The 24,530-nt window shown below is 45.4% G+C and overlaps 1 protein-coding gene across 5 annotated transcripts in view; it reads right to left on the bottom strand.

Moving 5' to 3' along the window:
- Positions 1-24,530, bottom strand: part of fgfr3 (fibroblast growth factor receptor 3) — a 63,477-nt gene that overhangs the window by 17,861 nt on the left and 21,086 nt on the right. For 4 of the 5 annotated variants that reach the window (XM_084012611.1, XM_084012609.1, XM_084012608.1 and 1 more), the window contains exons 3-7: positions 21,589-21,852; positions 18,394-18,459; positions 11,108-11,277; positions 2,757-2,880; positions 2,377-2,567 (exon numbers count right to left, since the gene is read on the bottom strand). In XM_084012611.1, coding sequence (XP_083868737.1) covers positions 2,377-2,567; positions 2,757-2,880; positions 11,108-11,277; positions 18,394-18,459; positions 21,589-21,852 — 815 coding nt within the window. The remainder of the gene's footprint in view (positions 1-2,376; positions 2,568-2,756; positions 2,881-11,107; positions 11,278-18,393; positions 18,460-21,588; positions 21,853-24,530) is intronic. The other variant, XM_084012612.1, reaches the window with a different exon arrangement.

Genomic DNA, 24,530 nt, shown 5'->3' with positions numbered 1-24,530 from the left:
TGGATCTAGAGACTTCCAGCCCGGCTCAAGTCCCAAATTTTAATACATTATGTTAAGCATTCAAATGGTTAAATAAACTGTAATACACTTGGTGTTTGATTATCAGTTACAAAGATAAGCCAGTTTTAAAGGAGCTAGCTGTTTCCCCCCCGTCTCCAGTCGTTATGCTAAGCTAGGCTATCTATCTTCTTCTCACATCTCTTGGCATGAAAGTGAATAAAGGATAGCTCAAACTTTTTCCTTTTGAAATAGTGATGCTTCCTCTGATTTCACCGCATTTTAATGGGCTTTCTTAGATTTTGATTTGACCACATACTCATCAGACCATCAGCTCCCCCCCCCCCCCCCCCCCCTACGTTTTTACCTTCCTGCCAACCGTTACCATGGTTGTGAGATCGCTATGAGATCCATCAGTGAGACGACGGGACTCGCGAAGGTTATTAATGAAGGCTTCGGCTGTAAAATATCACCACTGCTGTAGAAGTGAGATTATATCATTATGTTTCAAGTTTGATAGCCTCAAATCTCTCACTTCATGAAGCGGCGTTACAGATTCCATGTCTGCTGCCACTCTTCTTCTCCTCTCATTTTCCATCTTCTCTCATTTCTTTCTTTCTCATTCCCCTCTGTTTGTCTCCTCTCTCTCACCCCCTTCCACTCATTCCCAAGGTCTCTCGCCCTCCATCTTTACCCACCACTCTGTCACACATTCTCTCTCCCTGCTGACTTTGCCCTTCCTTGTGTTCCTCCACTCATTTTTTCCATGGCTTTTTTGGGTGCCTCTTCCCTCTTTCCTCCTCCTCCTCCACAAACCGCGCGACGCAGCACATCTGACGGCAGCGGCGGTTAGCAGAGCCCGTCTCTCTGCCTGCGTTGCCGCCACCGCGGCAGTTAAGTTAGTCCAAACCAGATGTTTGCTTTATTCCCCTCGCTCTCTCTAGAGGCACAAAAAAAGAAAAAGGGAGAGGCCAAATAAGAAAGCAAAAGGGCTTTTTTTTTCTTTTCGATTTGGTGTCTTCCTCTCTTCAACCCAACAAAAAAAAAAAAAAAACACGCCTCACATGGGGTTTAGGGTGTTGTCCTCCTTGGCGAGGAATGCTTTCTCCGTTCTATTCCTGAACGCTGCCCGAGGAGGTGATGAGACCTCCAGGAGTCGCTCTTAAAGACAATCCAGCGTTCTCATGATTGGCGAATGCTGTTTGTCTGAGCAGAAAGCACGCCTCAGATTTGAAAACACCTCTCTTTCAAGGTCTGGCGTGCTACTTGATGCTTAATTGAAGAGTTGATTCCAGCGCCGGTACACATCAGACCAATCAGCAACAAGATGACTACTACTCACAAAACATGACCTTTACGGTGGATTTCAGCTTGTATGAGGATTATCTCATATATTGTTTTTGTTTGTTAAGTCTTCTGGCGTTTTCGTTCCTGTGTCTGCCCTTTTTCTAATCTCTCAGCAAATCCCAATGAAGCATTTGTTGATGTCTATTATTTGTTTGAAAAGATCAGATTGGTTGTTGATGCTATTGTTGACATTCTAAGCACAATGTGAATGCATTTAGATTGGTAGTTGTGTTTCAGGCTCTACCCGCCTCATAACCTGACTTTTAGCCAACACAAGGAAAAAGAAAGTATATTACGATAGCTTGAGCTGCGCTCCATTGGCTCCCGGTATGTTTTAGAATAGATTTTAGGATTCTTTTATTTGTTTTCAAAGCTCTTAATGGTCTGGGACCAGCCTACATTGCAGACTCTCTGTCGTTTTATAAGCCTTCACGAGCCCTCAGATCTTCTGCTGCTGGGTTTTTAAATAAACACAATTATATGCACATGAAAACAGGCAGCTTTTCTTTTTCTTTTTTACTATGCTCCAAAATTATGGGATACTCTATCAAAAGTTATAAAAGATGCAGGAAGATTTTTACCTTTTTATTTAATTTGCCCATTAATTAATGTCATTATCATTATTAATAATAAACTTTATATTTTTTTTATAATTTTTATTATAACTGCCTGATGTTAATTTCACTTATATATTTCAACGTCTTTCTAGAATCTAATCTTTTTCTCTTGAAGCAGTGCAGGAGCCACCATCAGGACCAGAAGCCTGACTTACAGGTGGCGTTCTGACGTTAATGATGCTGCAGTGGAAGTGCAGGTGAGGCTTCTCTTTCCCGTAATGAAGGCGTAGCGTTGGAGGAACGAGCTCGTCAATTATAAGCTGCAGTGGAAGGAGCCCGTGGGCCCCCGCTGACCCGCCTGCTGTAAAAACCTCATTAAACAAGACATCCAGGAGACGTTAATTATGGGTGAAATCATCACCGGGTGAAATCATCACCGGCGAGACTCATTAGGGGACGTGTGCTGCGGACCCACCTTCAGGATGTTGACGTAGGGACCGCCGTCGGGCCCGTAGCGGCTGCCGTTGACCTCGATGTGCTTCAGCCACTGGATGTGCGGCTGGGCGTCGCTGTACACCTTACAGTGGAACTCCACGTTGCTGCCCACCACCACCGTCTGATTGGCTGGCAGGCCCGCCTGGAGGATGGGCCTGTGGGGGGAGCGCTCTGCGAGAGGGAGGAGCGAGAGTCATTAGAACACAACGATGACGCTGCAGGAAATGTAGACATACGCTCGCCTTTAAAAAAAAAAATCAACAACCCTCACGGGTGAGTTTCAAACCGCTGATTCATGTTAATGCATTCCTTGTTTACACAGAAGCCGAGAGTGAGAACACATGTCTCCGTGTTGTTTACCTAGAACATCCAGCTGGTAGGTGTGGGTGATGGCGCCGTACTTGTTCTGCACCAAGCAGGTGTAGTTTCCCCGGTCCGACGGCACGGCGCTCTCCATCACCAGACTCCACTGCTGGTGTCTCAGCTGGGGGAGGAGGGAGGGGTATGTTATTATCATGGAGTTTGCTCATCCAGTGTGTGTGTGTATATATATATATATATATATATATATATATATATATATATATATATATAGAAAAGGAGCAGAACAGGCATTAAACTGTTTTCAGTGATCATTTGACTAATACAAAAGAAAATGGTGATTGTTGTTCGTCGTCATGGTGACAATACATATCAATGGTGACAAAAAGTGTCGTAGCTGGGCTGCGTGAACCTCCTCGTGTTACTTGCAACGCTCTTATTGCCTCCGTGTGACGGTCTTTGATGGGAAACAACCACAAAGTACAACTTGGATGACATGTAGAGCAGCAGTCATCTTTCACATGAAATGCTTTTCCACTGAAGAAATGTGACGGGACACACTTAGTAATCCCCCAGACGTGTGATTGCTTAATGAGTTGCTAAACAATGATAACAAGAGTATTAATTAAAACAACACATGGGTTTATTTTCACAAGAGGGAGCTCAGGGAAGTTTTTTTTCTTTTTAAATCTCTCTCTGTAGTGAGATTTCTTTTTTTTTGCAGCAGCAGCTCTGAAAGTGGTGCCAGTCGAGAGCAATCCAGAGTAAATTTTTGCGTAGTAATTCAAACCAGGTGCGGGTGGAACGGCAGCGTCAGACAGATACTAACGTGACAGATTCAGGAGCTGCTCGGAGGACCGGCCATGCACCGATGGGCAGCAGCGTCTCCACGGGGCCGAGAGGGACGACCTCCGACGCTAAAGTGGAAACACCGCCGGAGTGAACTCCTCGGGAAGAGGGGTCAGAATCACTGAGGGGGGGAGTGATGTCAACAAAGTGGCTTTTCAGGGTGGAACACTTAACATCACCTGTAGGAAAGTGTGGGCAACTCGGAGAGGGCTTAGTGTTTTCACAAACGTTTAACCCCACGCATTCAGTGTTCACAGAATCTATATATTCATACACTCCCCTCCTTCTACTCCTGTCTCCTCCTCTCTCCCTCTCTTGGAGGCGCATGTGGAAAATAATGTAACAGTGTAAATATTATGCCTGTGTGTGCTTTTTTGCAGTTGCGTGGTAACGTGGAGCAGGCGGCCGGCTCGACGCTGGCAAATGTGTGTTTTTTTTTTTTTTTTTGAGAGAGCGGCCTGGCTCCACCCCGTCTACCCCTCTCAGAGCCGGTGGAGTCAAACCGAAGTCAATGGCTGCTCTCATGAGCAGATGAGTGACGCCTTCTGCTGCGGTTTTGCTGAGACCGAGCTGAAAGAAGAAGAAGAAAAAAAAGGAGGGAGGGAAGCTAGAAGGTGGTAAAATACGAGCCGGAGTCGATTTGCTCAGGAGAGGCCAAGACCACCAACAGAAAGAGACTGTGATCAGAGTTCTGGTCTCTAAATACTTTGAAAGCCAGGGAAGGTACATTTACTTTCACTCTGGGAATTTGAAATACTTTTTTTTGACACCACTGAATGAATCCGGCAGCTGCAGTTACAGATTTCTGATTTTTTTTATCAGTTTGATTCAGCTCATTTCTTTGACACATCTGTAATTTAATCTGTCAGCATTTAAGTCCCTGAACTGGAGCTACAACATTTATAATATGTAATCTTGTTTTGTATCTACACATTTTTAGGGGATTTGTATTTACAAATCTCCACACTAAGTACTTTTCCCGATCACTTTTTATGTTTATACTTCACTTTTATTTATCATAACCCGATATAACTTTTGACAGAGGAAATAACACAACTTTCCACATACAAATGAAAAGTTGAGTTTATAAGCAATACAACATGCTTTTTGTCCAGCTGCATATACTCTGTTACAGCCTTACTCATGCTGCTAAATGAGATATTTCTGTGTGACTGACTTTAACACCATGTTATGTTATGACATTGTTGATTTAAATGCCATGTATGGGAACAGTATCTACTTTCAGCTAAAGTTTCCTTTTTAAAAGCTTAAGTCTGGACTTTAACAGCTGTTTAAACTGTCCATAACTATTAGAGGAAAAGCAATTGTCAAATACAACATGTGCTCAAATTAATTATTAACTTTGAGTGACGTCTTCACTTTTAATTCCCCCCTTCCTGCACATTTAATTACTTTCTCCATACATGCCACTTGCGTTTATGACCATGTTACATCGGCTAACCCCCGCTGAACCTGCAGCATTAGTCCCCACAAACGTGATAATCCCATCCATTCCAATCACGCCAGATTCCAAACAGAATTAAATTATTAAGGAGCTTATGTTTGGGTTATACGAGGGCTTTAAAAAGGTTTTAGGGCTTTGGCTGCGGAACGTAAAGAAGGGCACAAGCCATGGGAATGGACATGGGAGCTTCACGCTGCAAAAAGTGTAAATCTGAAGGGCGGCGTTAAACCAACATACAGACTCTTTGCATAGAGGGGGAAGAAAAGAGTGAAGAGATATATTATTGCCGTGGAAGACCGTGGCAGAGTGTTTTACATATTTTAATCAACCAAGAATTCACAAGTCGACCAGCTTCAATGGTTCATACAGATACGTTTTGTGCAGTGTGGCAGTAGTCTGAGAAAACACAGGAAGCTCTGCTCTCCCTTTATGGTCCAAGCTCTCCGTCTTCACCTCACAAAAAAAGTCTCCCCGTCAGAACCGGCGGGGCCAGTTACCAGAATTTATGAGCGTGTCAGAGCCGAGCAGTGGCCCGGATCTGTGCTACCGTCTAATTTGACCTACAGAGAGCGGAAATAGATGGAAGACCGGAGGGTTCGCCATTAAAGTTGGCAATGTTTGTGGGTCCGACGCCGGAGTTTGACTCTACAGGCTTCGACATGGAGGAAAAGACTGTAAAAGACAGGATTATCTGTCTTTTGTTACCCCTGGTGTATTTGGGGAAAACAATGGGGGGGATAAAGGTCTAAAATTAAAAAAATAATAATCTTGCAAAGTGAATAAATTCCTACGCGGCCTACAGAGACTCACAATCCAAGGCTGGAAAAACAAGGATGTAAAGTGCTTAAAGTCTTAACAAGTACCAGTGTGGAGCCGCTTTAAGAGCCCCGCGTTGGACAGTTGTCAAAACAGGGATTGAAAAATCAGTTGAGCGCCGAGCGACCTGGACGAAATGAAACACAATAATTACATTGTCAACTTTTGTCTCGCTTGTGCCGCCGCGGTTTAGCGTGAGCACAATAAAATCCCTTCCAACAGCATTGGCTGTGGCTGTCAAAGCCCTCAATAGGCTGGGCGACACGCCCACCTCTCCCCACCCTCCGTCTGATGGCTCAATAGAGAGGTGAACTTTAACCTTTAGGCCCTGCCCCCCCCCTTGCATAACGGCAGGAGGGCTCCGAGCGCCACAGTTCACTCCGGTGCGACGGAATTTCATTTTCCCTTTTTTATAAATGAGCCACACATCCTATTCACCGTTTCATTTACAGGGCTCCTACATATTTTCCAAAGTCAAATTCAAGCACTTTTCAAGCATTTCAAGGTGCAGTGCCATGCTTTTCCAGCACCTTCCAGCTGTGGTAAACTACATATACAATCCTCAGAACTCAGTCTACTTATTATTGCACGTTTTCATCACATTAAATGAGATATTTTAGTTGATTTCAATGGACTTTCACATCGTTTGTAAAACGGAAGCGAATGTCTGAAAACAACCTCCAGCGTGCTGATGGGACATAATATCCTTAACATCTAAGACGGGATAACCGGAGGATTTGTCTCATTTGTGACTTTGAGAACAGCTACAAAGTTGTTGATACAGTAGAGGATTTTTTTTGATGACTACAAATAGTCAGCATTACTTGGAGGAAAAGAATGTGAAAACGCATCCAAACCATGATGGGACATTAAAAGTGTCCACTGAAAACCAGACTGACTGATGCAATTATCTTCAGCTGCAGCTTTTTAAATGCAGCAGGGGCCACACGACACGTTCTATCAAACAGAAACATCTGTAGAAAGATCATTAGACCAAATAGGGACTACAATCAGACAAATTCATCTTTAACTGTACAAAAGTGTCATTTTAAATATCTGTCACAAATGAACTGACATAAAAATGCACAAAGAAAGTACAACCGAGTGTAAGAAAATAATCCGCGGGAAGTGAAACCCGACGAGATAATCATATAAACGTCTTGCAGGAACAAAGCAGAACGCGGTGCAGACTCAGAGAGGCCACTTTCAGTCTGGAGGTCTCTCTGCAGGCGGGTAATGGACCTTAATGGTCCGCCCAGTCAGGAGCTTTCTCTCACGTTGCTGCAGATCTGATGGCACTTAGAGGAAGTGACAAACTGGTGCTGGTAGACAGCACTGAATAGAAGGGATGCCACCGGCATGGATCAGCTAGCAAGTCACACACACACACACACACACACACACACACACACACACACACACACACACACACACACACACACACACACACACACACACACACACACACGGGGGACAACATCATCCCAAAATTCATTCATGTGAAATTAACCACGGCTGTCAATATGTCACTTGTATATGCGGATGCCAGAGGAAGACAGCTTCACCTAGAGGACCCTGTTGCAGGAGCAGAGTCTTTAGGAGGGCCATTGTCAGGCTGTCAGGACCCCCATCTAACCCCACAACCCTGCACGATGAACTCATCACAGGCAGATGTGAGGTGACGGACAAATGAAAGCACGTCGCTGCGTTACGTCCATCACGTGTCTGATCAACACAAAGACCATTCAATCGTTCCGTCTTAAGCTCTTTAGAAATAACTAAAGTGAGCTGTAACGTTTTCTGCTCGGCGTTGCTCGACTCAAATCCATCTGGTCAACAAATTATGCATTTTTATGTTTCCTGCAGCGTCGACAGTCGATTGATCTAAAAATATCCTGAGGTGGACTGACAATGAGCGGTTAACTGATGATGGAAGTTTGTTGGGACAAAGGCGAGGATCTGAGGGATAACCGAGTTAAAAAATTAGGCGACAATATAATGGATTTACACTCATAGCTCAACTTCATTCAACATCATGTGACTGTTTAAGTATGAGTGTGCAGATGTCTGTGGATCACACGTAAAGTTTTGAAAAAGAGACATGAGTGATGAGTTATTGTTTAAATGATTGAGCACCAGACATAAACATGTGGCTCAACTCTCATTGTTCAGACAAATGAGCCTAATTTCTTGCAGGGTGGTGGTGGGTGAGGGGGTTAGGGGGGTTGAAGCTGTTACCCCTGACCCCTCTGAAGCCAGGCCATGTCACAGGCTTGTCTGTCACCCAGCACCCTGATTCTATAGAGGGTGACCTCTCCGTTCACCCCCCCACCCCTCCGACAGCAGCCACATGGTGACTAGCTAACTGGATTTTAAAGCAGCAGGGAGGGAGGGGGAGGGGGGAGCATGTGATAACATCTCGATTAAGACACAGACAGCCATGTCTCAATAACCTCCAGTCTAACATCTCCATCCTCCATCGTTGGCAGGATCAGTGAATGGCCTTGAATTTGTTCGAGACACATAAACGTTACTTTTACATTTCATTATGACGAGCGTGACAGATGGAGAGCAGGGTTAAGTGGCTGTAAAGCATAAAAAAATGGCAAATTCTATAAAGCCAAGGTAACTGGAACCGTTCGGCATGGCGCGATAATGTGTGTGGGCGAAAAAAAGGTACGTGGTTTCTTTTGATGTCGATGCCGTGACCCTTTGACCCAATTGAAAACGGATAAAAAGATGAAAAAAGTTGGAGAAACTGGCATAAACATTAAAACATTAAAAACAGCCTCAGCATGGGTGGCCACGGTAGGAACACGGCGGCGCTCGGTGCCAAGCTCGACCCGCGGAGCTTTACGGAGCGGGAGAAAATGTACAGGAATTTGTCTCTGGGGGGTCGGTGACACCTCGCTGTCCTGGCTCACCCTGACACAACCCGGTACAAGGCCAGCAGGAACTCACGTATGCTGTAAAGGCTTACTGTGGATAGTCAGCTATACATATCACTCTCTAATTATACTACATCCCCCAGGAGCATGTGTTAAAGGCAGGGGGCAAAACGGCTACTGCTGCAGAGGGGAACAGACACCATACTGATTAGGGCTGCATTATTCATAATCAAGTATTTCTATATAGCTCCATTCTTTTTAATAGATCCGATTAAAAGTACTAATTTCCTTAGTAGAAAAATATTTTTTTTTAAATAATATTCAACAATATCACCTGCTGAACTAAACCAGTTTAGTCCATTTATTTTCACCACCTCCTTTAAACAGCGGTATTTATTCAAGATTCTTGACAAAAACTAAGTTCAACAATATTACAAATCGAACACATCAAGATAACGATATAATCTACCTTCTCCCCCAGTAGTTATTTTGGCTGAACCGAGCTTGAAAGCATCCTTGCGTGACTCATCCTGGCGTACTCCTCGGATGTTAGCCGTTAGCTCCACTTAGCCATGCAGGACTGTGCTGTCCCAACAGCTTACATGAACTAGCTCCCTTCCTGCCAATTTCAACGCTGATTTGTTATTCAATTCAACCTTCACTGTTGATCACGCCACCCTAAGTGCACATTTTTTTACTTAAGTTACTTATGTTTAGCCCTAACGCTAATATAGCACCAGTCCCCACAATAAATAAATCTCTATCACACTCTTTCCTACCATTAACAAGTTGCTTTCTACCTAAAAAGACACTCGTGGATCAAAGGGGGGCGGAGTCAGAGATTTGTGAACAGATGGAATAAACATCAAAGTGCTCTGACGGCTCGGTTTGGGATTCATTTTACCGCAAACTTTATCATCAGCAAAATCTTCACGCACCACTAAACATGTTAAAAGTTGCTGTCCGGGAGCCACTCGCAGTGTCCTGAGGGCCGGTGACAGGTGTGTGTGTGTGTGTGTGTGTGTGAGTGTGTTTGCATGCATGCATGTGAGAGTGGGGACAGAGGGAGGGAGACAACTGCTGTTGGTCTGCTGGGAGCAGATGTTGGAGATCTCTGTAAACTGTTAATAGCTGCAGGATCTCATTACATTTAACTCTTTAAATGCCAAAACCTCCACTGGGGGAGAAAGAAAGTGTCTCTCGTTGCCTCATTGCATCCATGAATTACTCCCGCTGAAGTTTCACTGTCACACTTTCTGTTTTTATTTGCATTTTTAACGTAACCAGGTAGCTTTCCCCTCAGACAACAGCTGAACATGTGAATGGAGTAATGTCTGCAATAAAATGCTGTGATAGTTAGTAATGATTGGAACGTTTACAGGTAAATTCTCCCCTCCTCATCATCTTAAGAAGGTAATATACCCTTCATGATTTCAGAGTTAAGAGCCCTGGTCAGGTTTTAGCAGTCTTTTCTATGACAATCTCATAAGTGACGTGTCTCGCTGAAGCTACTTCAGATTTTGGGGAAGGTGTTTCTATTGATTGAAGCTGTACTATTAAGCTTAGGCATGGCATACAGCTTGTGGTTTACGTGAAGCTAACGTTCAAAACGTACTCCGTCTGATCAGGACACGGGACGAAAAGAATCACGTCTCTGGGCATCATTTTTAAATTTACACGTCATCCAGTTTGAGATCATTTTGAACCAAAACACAAGTTCGGACTGTTTGAATTCCGATGTTCTTACCGTGCCGGGTTTGTCTTTTAAATCCTGCAGCTAAGGGGCCATTAGAGGAACACCCAAAGTAAACCAAGGCCCTGTTACTTTAAGCAGTGCCATTCCACACGAGAGCCCCGGTGTTTAGAGTGAATCCAATGACAAAACGGAGCACAACAGCTGTTTTGCTGCAGTGCATGACTGTCAACACGGAGCTATCACGCGAAGCATGTGTGTATCTGCGTACCACTCTTGTTTTCAGCACCGCGGTTTGACCTCTCCAAATGTATTTTCGGTGGGTTTAGCCGGGGCTAAGAGCGTTCCCGGGTCCTGCTGGGGGAGCTTTTCTGACCTTTATTTACCGTGAGAAGATCCACGGAGCGTGAACGCTCTGTCAGCACTCCGCTTCACACTCCTCCAGTTATAGCAGTTCACAACAGGGAGCACCGCATCGCTCGCACTGGTCTTTGATGGACACACAGCGGCTCCACCGGACTAGCTGGGGGGATTAAGATGCCTTGCTAAAAGGCAGTCTTGACGGGAGCTCGAGGGGCCGAGCATCGCCTCCCCGCTGCCCAGCTGGTGTGAGGATTTGAACGGCCCGCTCGTGTATCCTTTTAGGCGTTAACATGTTTGAAGTGAAGATCTCTCTCACCTTGATGCCTCCCATCCTCTGCTCTCCTTTGAACTCCTTCCCGTTCTTCAGCCAGCGGATGGTCGGCATCGGGTTTCCGGACGCGGCGCAGCGGAACTTGACGGTGTTGGCGGCCGGGACGGCCAGGAGCTTCTTGTCCATCCGTTCCGGCTTGGTCCAATAGGGAGCTTCTGTTGGACGACACATGAAAACAGGGCGTCGGGTCAGTCAACAAATTATCATAAGAACAGAACATCTAATGGATACAGTGCCGACCCATCTCAAGTCAAGTCTCAAGTAATTTGAGAAAAGTCCCAATCAAGCTTGATCAAAAATCCAAGAAAGTCCAAGTCAAGTCTCAAGTCCATGAGGGTAAATCCTAATCAGGTCCTAAGTCTGGGTTATTTTGGTCGATACCTTAAAAGGCATCAAGAACCTGTGGATGGATTATGAGACAAAGGGCCCCTGGACAGACATGAAGGAGACCCCTGACCCCGTCTACATTGGAACAAGACACCCAAACTCAACCCCATTTTGTAGCTGTTTTGTAAGTTTTTAATCATTCTGTGATGTTCCAGTCATCAACATTTTGTAGGCCAGGCCTCCCTGACCCCTTGGGCCCCTGGAACTGTGCCCGGCAGTCCCTTTTCAGTCATCCATCCACATCCACATCGATATCCAGCCCCTAACCGAGATTAACCACTTTCTTATCCGAACACATCGGCCCTAAGTTTTCCATTTTTCTGCTGTATTCTTAGATCATAGAACGTTTTGCAAAGACCCTCCAGGAATTCTCCGTTACATGTATTTGGTAATTGCTAAAAGATGGGACAGACAGTACAACTTGGCCTCATCTTGGATGAGTTATGTACTTTAACCAGGACAGATGTGTCTTCCCCTCGTAAACAACACGAGTACCTGCGCCCCGTTTGTCCTCCGCTTCCAAGCCGACCCTTCTGTCCCCGAGAGAAAGCTCAAGATGCGGCAAAAAAAAAAGGTGTAAAACACAGTTTGACGGATGTTGAAAGGACACAAAGCGGGTTTGCGTGAAGCGTCGCGAGGGACCGAACAAAGCTCATCATCGTCTCCCCCCCTCTCCCCCCCTCCCCGGGCGACAATGCGAGAGTTCATTTGAGATTTCATCGGCCCGATCCTGATAGTTTGGAAACCTGTCAGGGCGATTTATTGAGTCGTATTGAGATAGGCGGCGGGGACAAAGAGAGTGCAGCGAGTCAGAGAGGGCCCATTGTTCCCGCTGTGTGGGTTGTGGAGGGCGAGAGCGCCGGGGCACGGCTCACTCGCTCTCCTTTGTGGCAGTGTGTGAGTGTTTCTCAGGACAAAAGCCGGGGAGGTGGCTGACCGGTCATCAGATGTCTCTTTTACTCTCTAAATGCAGGAGGAGCGAGAGAGAGACAGAGAGAGAGACACAGAGAGAGGAGCTAATTACCATCTCAATGTCTGCGCTTGTGTGTGTGTGTGTGTGTGTGTGTGTGTTATCAAACTCGGGTCAAACAAAAAAGAAAATCTCGCCCTCGAGCATCTTGTGGGTGTTTATCTCAACAGGACAACGCAGGTGAGATGTCAATCAGAAGGCGTCGCCGTCTGTGAATGCTTCTGATGTTCCCGACACACATTTTCAAAACTTCACGTGGTAATCACAACCAGACCGGGACGAGCGACTCCGCCGATGAAAAGGTGGATCTTCTTAGACAGCAAACAAACAGAAACGTTACTTCCCTCCCCTGAAACAGACTAATGGAGCGGCTGGAAACACCGACTCCCTGCTCCGAGTTAGAGACTCCCCGGCTCGCCAAGGCAAACGCTCTCCCCACGTGCAAAGAAAAAACAACACACAAACGCTCTCCACCTTAAAAGGGAAATATCTGTTGGATTTCATTACTTCTCTCCGCCTCGGCGTTTTTGGAGCGACACCCGGCACAGCGTGGGACAAACCTCCGAGGAGTCTGAACACATTGTTTTCTTGGCAAATCGCAATGAGCCACACTCACGCCCAGCCAAACAGAAACACACACCGACTTTTTAAACAGTCTCTCTCTCCTGATGTGTGGTCCTCCTCCTCTTCCTGAAAACACCTTCCTGCTGCAGTTTTTGACCCTGAAATAGTGGTTTCAGCACGTCTTTGGGGTTTTGTCCCAATAAAAACTCTTCATTCGCTGATCTTTAGCTGCGTTTCTGCATGAGATCACCTGTCAATCAAACCGGGTGACGTCTTCTCTGGCAAATAATTGTCTTCATGTACCATGGTGCTTGTTATTTTTTTTGTCTGTTCAGAGATGGCTGCGATGTGTTATTACTTCCTGCGCAGCAGGGAATTTATCCCCCAGGAATTAGAGTAAGCTGGGGATAATTATTTGGGTTTTTACCATTTTACAATGAAAAACTATGCACTATTTTGTAAAAACCAGTATAATAAGATTTATTTGGGGGGTCTCCAGGCATCTAAAATTGATTGTGTGTTGGGAAGTTGAAGGTAAACAACCTCCTCTTGGGGAAATCAAAGCTCAGAATATGTTCCAGGAAGAGAAAAACAGAATAAAACCGCATAAACAAGAACTTTTCTATGCTGCAAAGTGTAATTTATTTTTGTTGCATTTGATACTTTAAATTAAGAGATGTTATGATGCTTGAATGTATAAAAATAGATTATTATTTGATCCTTGTTTTGGTCCATTTTGCAGATTTCTCAAAGCTGATTTAGGCACTTTTTGCAAGAGAGAGATAAAAAAAAAAAAAAAAAAATGCAGCCTCTTCCAATTTACAAACAGCAGTCGATATTTGAATTTAAGAGTATTTTTTGATTTACTGTGCCGTCCTCGGCTCTATACGCTCGGCAACACACAGGAATCCCATCCCGTGTCTAATTGGCTGGCTGGTATTTCCTCAGCAGAGCGGAGAGGGATCTTCTATGGGGGTAGGGGGGCGGTAGCAGATACCCCCTCAAACCCCACAGGGATGGGGTCTGGAGATAACCCTGCCCTGCATGGATATGGAAACTGGTTTAGCGTAACATCTTCTCTCAGCTCAGCAGCTACGGTGTCATGTCCAGCTGTCAGAGGTTAAACGAGGAGGGGGATCTCTCTGGGAGCCTAAAGATACACCGCGGTGTTCCTGTTTGTTTGGGTTACACCGTCACACATTCACTAGATACGTCTACTGTTACAGCTGCCAATTACTTATTTGACTCAAGTGATAAGTTCGGTTCTTTCAGTACGATTTCATTACAAATACAAAGCTGTTTGATTTCCTGTCTTTCCCTTTGAAAAATTCAACAAGGATATCTGAATATTTCATGTTATGATCCATGATAATATCCCGCAAATCATCAAAATATGCAGAAAAAGTGTCATCTTTTTCTGTGTGTTTTATAACATCCTACATTCTTTCATGTCTCGATGGAGCTTGTTGGTTTTTAACCTGAAGGATAAAATGTCACTTTAACTGATGCCTGTCGACTCTAACGCTGTTTAACTTTGTCTCCATACTTTCTATCATTAAAACAACTCTAGAGGGCCGTGCAGCCTTGCAGGGCTGTGTGCTATCTGCATGAACAAGTGCTCTCCACACACACACACACACACACACATGAAAACCTCCCGTAGTTCACTTTGCCTCTGACTCCCGGCTCCGTGATGCGGCTCGGAGGAGCGTGACAGTGGCTCTCTATCAGCCCAAATGTCAGTGCAGCAGCAATTAGCTGGAGCGGGACACACCGCGGTGCCGGCGGCCCAAGGTCCTCCAACGCTCACACACCGATCTGTGGAGGAGGAGGAGGAGGAGATGGAGGCGGAGGTCTAATTGTGTAATTGTATAATTTGCCCTCGCTGACGCCTGTGAGCACACAGGCAGATTTCATTACAGATTACACTGGGGCCCTTTGAAGGCACGCTGCCCCCTGAGGGCCTGCAGGGACCCAAGGCAAACAGAGCCGGAGGAATGGCGGCCGCGGAGCAGCGTAGCGTGGCCCGCCGTCCGGCTCTCTGCTCTCCTGCCAGGGTAAACAAGGAGGCTGCATAGCTCAGGAGCACAGCACAGCACAGATTAGGCTCTGTTAACATTCCTCACTCACTCACACACACACACACACACACACACACACACACACACACACACACACACACACACACACACACACACACACACACACACACACACACACACACACACTGCCCTTTCACTTCACGTAAGCTCTTTCCACGCTGCAACAAATACCGACTTTAGTATCACACACACATGGTGTGAGTTTGACCTTTTATTTGCTCCTCAGTCAGGTTCACATGATGAACTCCAACACGGCTCATTGAGTTTTACGGCCTCGACACTTAATCTACCGCGATGACTTAATGGAGACGTGGGAGGATATGAAAATGTCACGTCGCGGTCATCCTAGCCTAAATATGCTTTTAAAGTCTGAAAATGGCACACAAACATTCTGGTATCACTATATATTTTGTTGAGGAACAAATATTTTGACTGCGTCACAGATGAGTAAGTCTTTTTATTGAAAAATATTCAAATAATCAGGCTCTATTTCTCACTTTTCTACAATGACAGCGAGATAAACGGTCTATATTGTTATTTAATAAATCATAAACATTTAATTCAAATAGCTATAATTCAATAGTTTCATTCTGCAAAATGTGTTTTTCAATTTGGATTTCCTCGTCAGGAAAATGAACCATAAATCTCGTGTCACTCTCACAAAGTGGTTGATGGTGTCATTACTGTGGCTGCCGGGCAGGCGTCTATCTTCTCTGCCTTTTTTTCCCAGAGGGCCGCGGGAGACAGCTGAGCGAGTCGTGTTTGGTGGGTGGAGAGTGAGCTCACGACTGCAGCAGCTCGTCCGTCTTCCCTCCGAGAACAGTCAGCTGTGTCCGGCAGCATCACTTCAGCCGAGTGACTCAACTCCTCAAATCTCTTTCCTCTTCTCTCTAACTCGGCAAGTTCTGCCGTCTCGGCGTCAATCAGCGACTGTTTTCTCTCCCTCTCCCTCATTAAGAGCTCGGCTCCACATCTCTGTTATGGTGGACGCTCCTCACCGACGGGGACTCGTCACATGGCTCCTTCCTGCTAATTAGCGGTGGCTTAGCGGACATTAAGCGGCGATATGGGGGTTTAACGTTTCGGGGCTAATCCCTCTCCTTTTGGCCAGGAAATCGGAGCCTCGTATGTCATGAGGTAGACTTACATCCAGAGATTAAGTCTGGCAGTCTGAGGCTATTTACTGGCATTCAGGATGTCTGCAGTAAGCCGCCGCCGCCGCTGCCACTCCGGCCCCATTTAGAAAACACTTCAGGCTTTCACCGCCACGTGAAGCTGCACATTCAAACACATTCAGGGTTTTTTTTTTTTTACATCGCAGGTGTTAAGCTTATCCACAGCAGACTTCCAGCACAAAGACAGCAACAGGCAGCTTTCTGCAAGTATACAGCTTATTCTGCTGCTTTCTTCTGTAATCTCTCTAAGAGCATCAGATAAATGCTATAAAAGAGGGGGAATACTGTACGAACATAAAGATTACATTTATAACTCCGACATCCGAAGTGAGCTGAACGCCGGGATTAAACGTTGAAAGCCAGCCAAGACAAAGAATATTAGCAGACATTCCTGTGTTCATTGCATTTTCGAGTGCTGCTATAAGAAGGAAAATAACCGGCGATTACTTACTGTCAGAGTGGTAAAGAAAGAAAGAGGATTAGGATAAATTAGGAGGCGATTACGTGATGTCTAACTGGGCCTTTACTCTTTTTTCCCAGGCAGCAGCCTGAATAAGTTGTTACCTGACAGTCTGTCTTTCTCAAAACTCCCCTTTGCACGCTGTCATCAGAAACAACTGGCTCATTAACATGCTGATTTATTTTCTGTCTCTAAACAGTCCTTAACATGAAAAAAAATAGTGACGGAGAAAGTGAAAAGCAGGGCTAGGGCTCCTCAATAACTCAAATGTGTTTTTACTTTTATTTTGACAGTAAAGAGGTGACAGGAAATGAGCTGGTTGCCAGTATAATAGGTACGCCTCGCTGAAACGAACAGCACTTTGTGAAAGTTAGAATACAAAAACGTCTCTTTTCCCCCCACCGGTCCACCCTTTCATGTCTCTCTCATCATGTAGTGATTGTAGTCGGATCACAGTTGAACATGATGGCGACCATGTTGGCATTTGGGCAGTTTTTCCCCGAGTAAGCGCAGCGTGAGCCACCATCGGCGTCAAAATGTGACGACTCTTGATTCGGGGTCGGAGCTTTGGAAGCGCCGCTTCACAAAGGAGGCTTTTGATTTCGGCTGAGCGTCCGCCTGTTTGCGCCGCCGGCACCGGTTTTGTTTCGCAGTTAAGGTGGACTGGGACACGACGGAGCTGACTGTCACGATGTGAAGATCTTCTTTGAACTGTTGTCGAACTGTCAAAGTATGCAAGCAGTTCAACAAATCTGTGGAAAGTTGAGTATTTGTGATCAACTTTCTAGCTCGTTCTTTCTGAAGGACTCTCTCTTCTCTCCCTTGTTTCATGCCTATCCGTCACGTCCTCCTCTCTCACTGCATTTACATCATTTCTTTTCTCTCGTTTCTCTCGCCGCTCAACAAAGGCGCTGCAGCGATGCGTCTGGCTGGTCGATAAAAAGGGTGGCGACGCATCCCGTCTCTGCTGACAGGTAAAGCGCGTGCAGCCATCAGAAGCCATCACCTCAACGCTTCTTTGTTCACCTGCACCTGAACTCAGCACGTCTCTCTCCGAATGCCAAAGCAGCTCACATCACAGCGGAGCAATGAGAGGGGGAGGAGGGTGTTACCTGCCGGAGAAGGGCCCGGCTTCTGATCTGCACCGCGGCTGCGTTTAGTTCGGTGCTCTGGGGAGAGAACGGCGAGCACAGCGAGACAGCCGTATAATGTGAATTGATCCACGCAGCCTTTCATATCAATACTTCCCATATCGGGATAGAATCTTCTAGTTGGAAATCTGCTTTTGCAACGCAGGTGAACTAAAAGCTGGTTCTTCTTTGACCCTGAACAGAGCCGTTAACGGCTCCCCGTTCCTTCGGCAGTCTGCTGCTCGTTAAGCTTAACGACGGAGTTCATGGCGCCTTAATGGAACTCAGGTTGTATTTTCAACATGAGGATTTAAAAACATGTTAACACTTAGTGTTTAGGTGCTAAGGATACTGTTGCTAGGGGACCAAAAAAAAAAATTAATAAAAAATACACTCCTGACTCATTAACTTTACAATATTGCGTTGTGACATTGTGTCACTCAGAAAAAGAAGCTTGTTTAAAAATAGTAATTAAGAATTCACCATTTCTATTACCTGCATCTTCTGGATCTTCATCATAATCTTCATCATCGCCGGATGACAGGGAATCTTAAAAGAAAAGACAAAGACAGAGAGGAATTAATCTTTTGAACTTCCTCTGCGTTCCTTCTCGTTCATCTGAATTTCATTCTTCGGACGACGTCGGCCATCAGACAGCAGATAAAGGACATCTGGAGAGGTCGCGCCCCAGAGCTGATTCAGCGCGATGACGAGAGGAAAATAAAGACGGGAAAAACAAAGCAGGAATTTTAAACTGCCCGTGGAAACTAAATGGTGTGTGTTCACCGACTAGTATGATGACAATGCAGTTTGTTGCTCAGAAAACGCAACCAAACCTTTTCCACAGATGTCACAAACGTCATTCGTACTTCAACAACAACTTTTCCAACTCTCCAATTATCCTCCAGTCACAGATATGACTTGTTCAGATTCGCTGCATCACACGTTTTCAATCTGACCTCGAACAATTTTTTTCCCTGGTCGGGTTAATGACAGCCAGCTGTTACCTCGGCAACCCTCGGTGAGATTAAAGCACTCCCGAACCTCCCGACGAGCAAGGTTTTTAGTTTCTATGACTCGTCGACTACTGCAGCTCAGCAGAGGGAAGCTAGTTTGACTCATGTTACATCACGGTTTGAAGTCAAATCAGAGGAAAGCTGGGGCACAACAAGAGTCCACAGCTATGCTAACGCCGCTGTCGTTTACTATCTTTAGCGTGTTGGCACGCTAACACTTGCTAACATTAGCACTGGTTTGGAACAAACACCAGATTTGCCATATTTGCTTCACCAAACATCTTTTGGACGAATGTCAATTACAACCATCGACTGCACTAAAAAACATTAAGAGCTTTGACAGCAAATATTAATATTACAATGGAAAGTTATGAGAAATAAAACTCCACTAGCTCCAGAATATTTCCAGTAAGTGAACCTTAAAAGTATAAACTGTGACTTTAGATTGGGATTTGTAGCATCTGTAACCTGTTGCTTGACTTAAAAGGAATAAAAGGATATTTTTGCGTAGAAGAGGAACGATTTGACAAAACGACTATTTGCCCACCGAGGCTAAATCATTGTCAGACCGATAACCACGGGGTGTCATTGTTTCATACAATTCGTGCTACAGATAACTTCTTTCACCCCCTCACATTACCGCCTCCTGCTTCCAATGTGTGTGTGTGTGTGTGTGTGTGTGTGTGTGTGTGTGCGTGTGTGTGTGTGTGTACACAATCTGAGCTGGCTGCCGTCTGGACCCCGTCCAGGTGCTAAATCTGATACCGCTCCTAAATATCTGACACCTTACTCAAATATTTGAGAGAAAAAACCATAACAGTCCATGTGTGTTTTAGATGGAGGCGAGGCTGCGTTGAAAGCAGAGAACAGGATACTGCAAAAAAAAAGAAAAGTCTGACTTCAAAAGTAATTTAAAGAGGAATCGAGTGTTAAAATGAGACGAGATGTCTGACTGCGGGGCTGCAATGAATACGTTTTTATTCCTCCTGAAACACGCTGAGCTGTGAGTGCACCTCGATGGGAGATTGTTTATTTTGCTCTCGTTTAAAAAAATGTGATTTCAGAGCCGAACGTGACTTTGGGGGAGACGAGGGTGTTTGCTTCCTTTTTCTGTTTAAATCAGTGTGTGTTTACATGTCTGGAGATGAAATGTCCAGGGAGGAGAAGCTGTCCACCTCTGATCACAGAAAAAAAAAAGGGCCATTTTCTCCCAGGCTTGCAGCCAAACACATGCATCTGTGTGTGAGGAGGTGGGGGGTGAGCCGAGAGGCAGCGAACTCTCTCATTTAGTGCCACCCCATCTGTTTTCAATGATGAAATGTTTCGAGCTAATTGCTTTCTAATTAGTTGTCAATAACGGGCTCAGCTGGTGTCCATGAGTTTTACGGGGGGAAAATAAGCCGCCAGACTTTTAAGCTACTGCTCATTCCCTTCTGACCCCCCCACCCACACATCACCTCACCCCCCTCACCTCCTCCTCCCACATCCCTATTAGAGCTCCGTTTGCATCACACACTCATTTAAGATGTTACTCATCCCCTTATACCATAATGAATCTCACCTTTGACTGTGCATCAGGAGGGGAATCTGTGTGAAACTTGGCCGGGTGTTAGCTGGTGAAAGTCTGTGCTGGTGTCATGCTGTCTAAGTATGTGTGTGTGTGTGTGTGTGTGTGTGTGCAGCTTGGCAGGCAGCAGCTATGCGGGAGTTGAAACCGAGCAGCAGGAGAAAATAATCGAACTTTCCTCCTGAGCACCGTTTTTTTTCTTCTTCTTTTCCACGAACCGTTATGAAAAGCTGTCATCACCGCTGTTACCGTTCCACTAAGTTTTATCGATGGGCAATACTTTGATTCTCAGTCGTCCTGCTAAAACAACGAGGCAGGTGGGTCTTCCGAGAGCACCGCGGGGTGCAGCCAAAGGGCCTGTTTCCATTGGAGCGCTGCTACCGACTCAAGTATCTTTAAAAATTAAACATGTCCTTGGGGTCTTATTCAAAATGAAATGTCACTGAAAATGTGATTTTTTTTTTATCATTTACAACTTTATACAGATTTTCACACTGCATGGAAACAATGTCAACAACATTTCTCCCCTGAACTCTTTAAGTGCTGATGTGGGACTTTCAGAGGGCAGAAGAGGTAAAAGTTACTAGAATTTCATAAGAATAATGCAAAAATCAGATCAAGGAATATGTAGTTGTTCCTTCTAAACTATTGAATCATCTCCGGAAAAGCTAGAAAGGTCAAACCCAGTAGAGTGGGAGAGAGTCTCCATCTCAAACAGAGAAGAGCTGAATCTGACTCGATCATCCTCAGGGCTGCCTCACAGTCAAGGTGCTGAAGATTTATTCATCTCGTATCTAACTGTAGATATTATCATATTGAGTATGGAATTAATCGGCGGATGCTCAGATTCAAAATTCTTATCTATGGATGTCAGTTTTTGCCAGTTCATCACATGTATTGGCTGAGTCAGCAGTCAATAAAAACGTTTTTCAATAAATATTAAAAAGTTTAAGGCGAATGGGTTCAGTAGTATGTGAGATGAGCTGTGGAAAGACAGACAGATGCACACTCATCCACTGGCGGAGATAATAAGGTGAACGTTTCTTCCAGAGATCTACAGGTTACTAAGCAGCCCCTCCCCTTTGTTGCTCTCACCTGTCACCCGGATGGTGTAGTTGCTGAGCAGCGTGTTGCTGTGGGCGAGCCGGCACGAGTAGACGCCCGAGTCCTCGTACGACACGTTGATGATGCGCAGCATCCTCTGGCCCAGACGCGTCCGGTTGCCGGGCACAAGCCCGGCGCCGTCTTTGAACCAGACGACGGGCTCCGAGTGGTCTTCGTGGTCACATGACATTTCCAGGGTGTCCCCCATACCCAGAACATAGTCCTCCAGGAAGGCGGTCTCGCTGGACACAGAGTCTGCACACAAAAACAAACAAAGTGGGTTATGAGACGTCATGTACGATTGGATCTTTGTTCAGTTCGTAGACATTTACATTCAAGTTCTCATTTATCAAGTAAAAATGCCAAATATGTTCTGGTGCTGCTTCTGAAATGTGACTCTTATTTCTAACTGCATGCTAGATTTGTATCACTGTAAATACAATAATTAATACCTGGACATTTGGAAATGTGAGTCCATTAAGAGGACATTATAAAGGCCAAATAAAATGATCAGATAATTGGGGGAAAAAAAGAGTGAAACAGCAGGCTGATCAAAAATGCAACAGCCTGCTACCGTCAGTAGTTTCGCTATAATGAGGGAAAACCTCACCTGTAAAATGTTCCCCCTCAGGTTTATATTGTGGAATTCTAAGAATTAAAGGTTTAAGTTTTTCCTTTTCCACAGTGTCATTAAAAGACAAACTCAGTCACAGTTTTCTCAGTGAAAGAGAAACAAAGAGGCAGTGATGCAGAATTAACCGCCGACCCCGCTGGCGAGCTATCAGTTAATCTCCCTCTGGAAGTCAGAAAAGTGAAACTTTTTTTTTAAAATTCCAGCAGCAAGACGGAGACAAATCTGGGCTGTGTGGGAATAACCCCCCCCCCCCCCCAATCTTTGGTCCAACACCAGCTCATTTACTCCAGCAGCCTCGCTCGGTTGGAGCCAGGGAAAAATCAACATGTTTACTGGCTTCTCGAAGGACGGCGGCCTCCCGGAGGATGGAGGAGAGACGGAGGACACGTCTGGATAAATAAACACTGGGTCCCCTTGTGTCTCCTCCATCAGAGTGTCTTCACATCCTGACGTCAATTTAGGTATAGATTTCCTTATAGACTGTATAAGAAGTGGGCGTAGTCATGGTGATGTCACTCATTGGTTCGTGGACTACAGAAGCCCCGAATAAAGTTAGTTAATTCAAGGTTAAGTGTTAAAGTCATCTTAGTAGCAAACTGCATTGGTAGCATGGTAGCGACCTGTCAATCAGCAGGTAAGCCCCGCCCCCTAAAGCATCCCCTGCTTTCTGGTCTGGTGGACTCTAAATGGACCATAATGTACTAAATGAACATCATGCTGGATTGAAGAAGACTTGAAACTAGAGATTGAGACCATAAACTCATGTTTACAATGTTTACTGAGATAATACATCAAGAGAGAAGTAGGACCATTTTCTCATAGACTTCTATACAACCAGAGAGGAGTCGCCCCCTGGTGGCCAGCAGAGAGAATGTAAGTTTACGCTTTGGCTTCACCTTTCAGAACCAGAGGTTGCCACCTGATTCACACCTTCCTGACATTTCACCTCTTACACTACTCTGTGTAAGAGTGCACTGCTATGAAAATCATGCCCTCAAGATGTCTGAATACCTCGCTGCACCGTAATACCGGACAGAAAAGACACTCTGGTCGCTCTGGTAACCATTTAAGACGAACACAAAACACCAGGACATGCGTTATTCCACATATTCAAGCGTGTAGCGCAAACACGCCGGCCGCAGAGCGTCTTCCAATGAGCTGCTCGGGCAACGGAGTACACCGTGCTTGTTTGCCCACTCCCAACGCTCACGCTCGCCGCCCCATGGGAAAGAGTGAACGAGGTGTGCTCGTGTGAGTGATTTACGACGGGAAACACACCCAGCGCTGACCCGCTGAAAGGGCGACGGCCTCGGAGGGGATGGCTGACGAGCAGCGGCGGACAGCCTCTCTCTCAGCAGACGGCCTCAAATGGAGATTTGGAAAATTGGAGTTGAGAGGCAAGGTTGGATCCGGGAGTAGCCCAGACGAGACGGTGCGTTCACGGGGAATACATAATAGGTGCTCCTAAATTATAGATGGGCTGCGGGTGCGGACAAACGCGAGCCAAGGAGACGAACGCATCCTTGCAGGCAGACAGACACGCTGTTTATGTGGGAAAAAAGTGAAATTCCCTTTGAGAAATGTCGGCATGTCGTCAGCCCTCCAAAGTCAAACTACCGCAGCTCTTCAATAAAAGTGAGATGAATGGATGAGTTGTGAATTGTTTTCTCGCTCTCTTTACCCCCATTAAAAAAATCCCAGAGATGTTAAGTCAATAATGTGCTTAACGTGGCCATGCAGATCAGACCCCCCCTCCCCGGCTTTGACAACGATATTTACAGCACTTCTTTCTAAAAAGCAGAAAGGCCCATTCAGGGGAAGGAAAACAGTGAGGCGACAGGAGCACGGAGCATAAATCCTAAAGCCCGGCATGAATGGCTCGCTACCTTCGTGTATTACTTATGACCTCTGTGAAAAGAAAAGGAGAAAGTAGGTCTTAGAATATCTTCAGGTCTTAAACATGGGGAATTAGGCTTCATGGGGTAGATATAATAATCTCCAGAGACTCATAGCTCACTCTGGCTTTATGGAGCCCGACGTCCTCTGGCAGCGCTGAATAAGCAGCAGCAGCTCCGAGGCTCCACTGGAATGGGGTTCTTTGTTTCAGGCACATACTTCCTACTTAAAGGGTTAGTTCACCCAAAACTACAAAAACATTTCAGTTTCATGTGCAGCTTTTTTAATCTGTTATATTCACACATGTACTTTGAGCAAAACGGTGGCCTCTTTGGAGGAAAATATGCATATTTATATTTGATAAGCATTTGGTGTGTCCCTTCTGGGCTACTGTTGAAACGTG

This window comes from Eutrigla gurnardus, assembly GCF_963514095.1.
Source record: "Eutrigla gurnardus genome assembly, chromosome: 7".
Lineage (NCBI taxonomy): Eukaryota > Metazoa > Chordata > Actinopteri > Perciformes > Triglidae > Eutrigla > Eutrigla gurnardus.
This window is presented reverse-complemented; position numbering and strand designations above follow the sequence as displayed.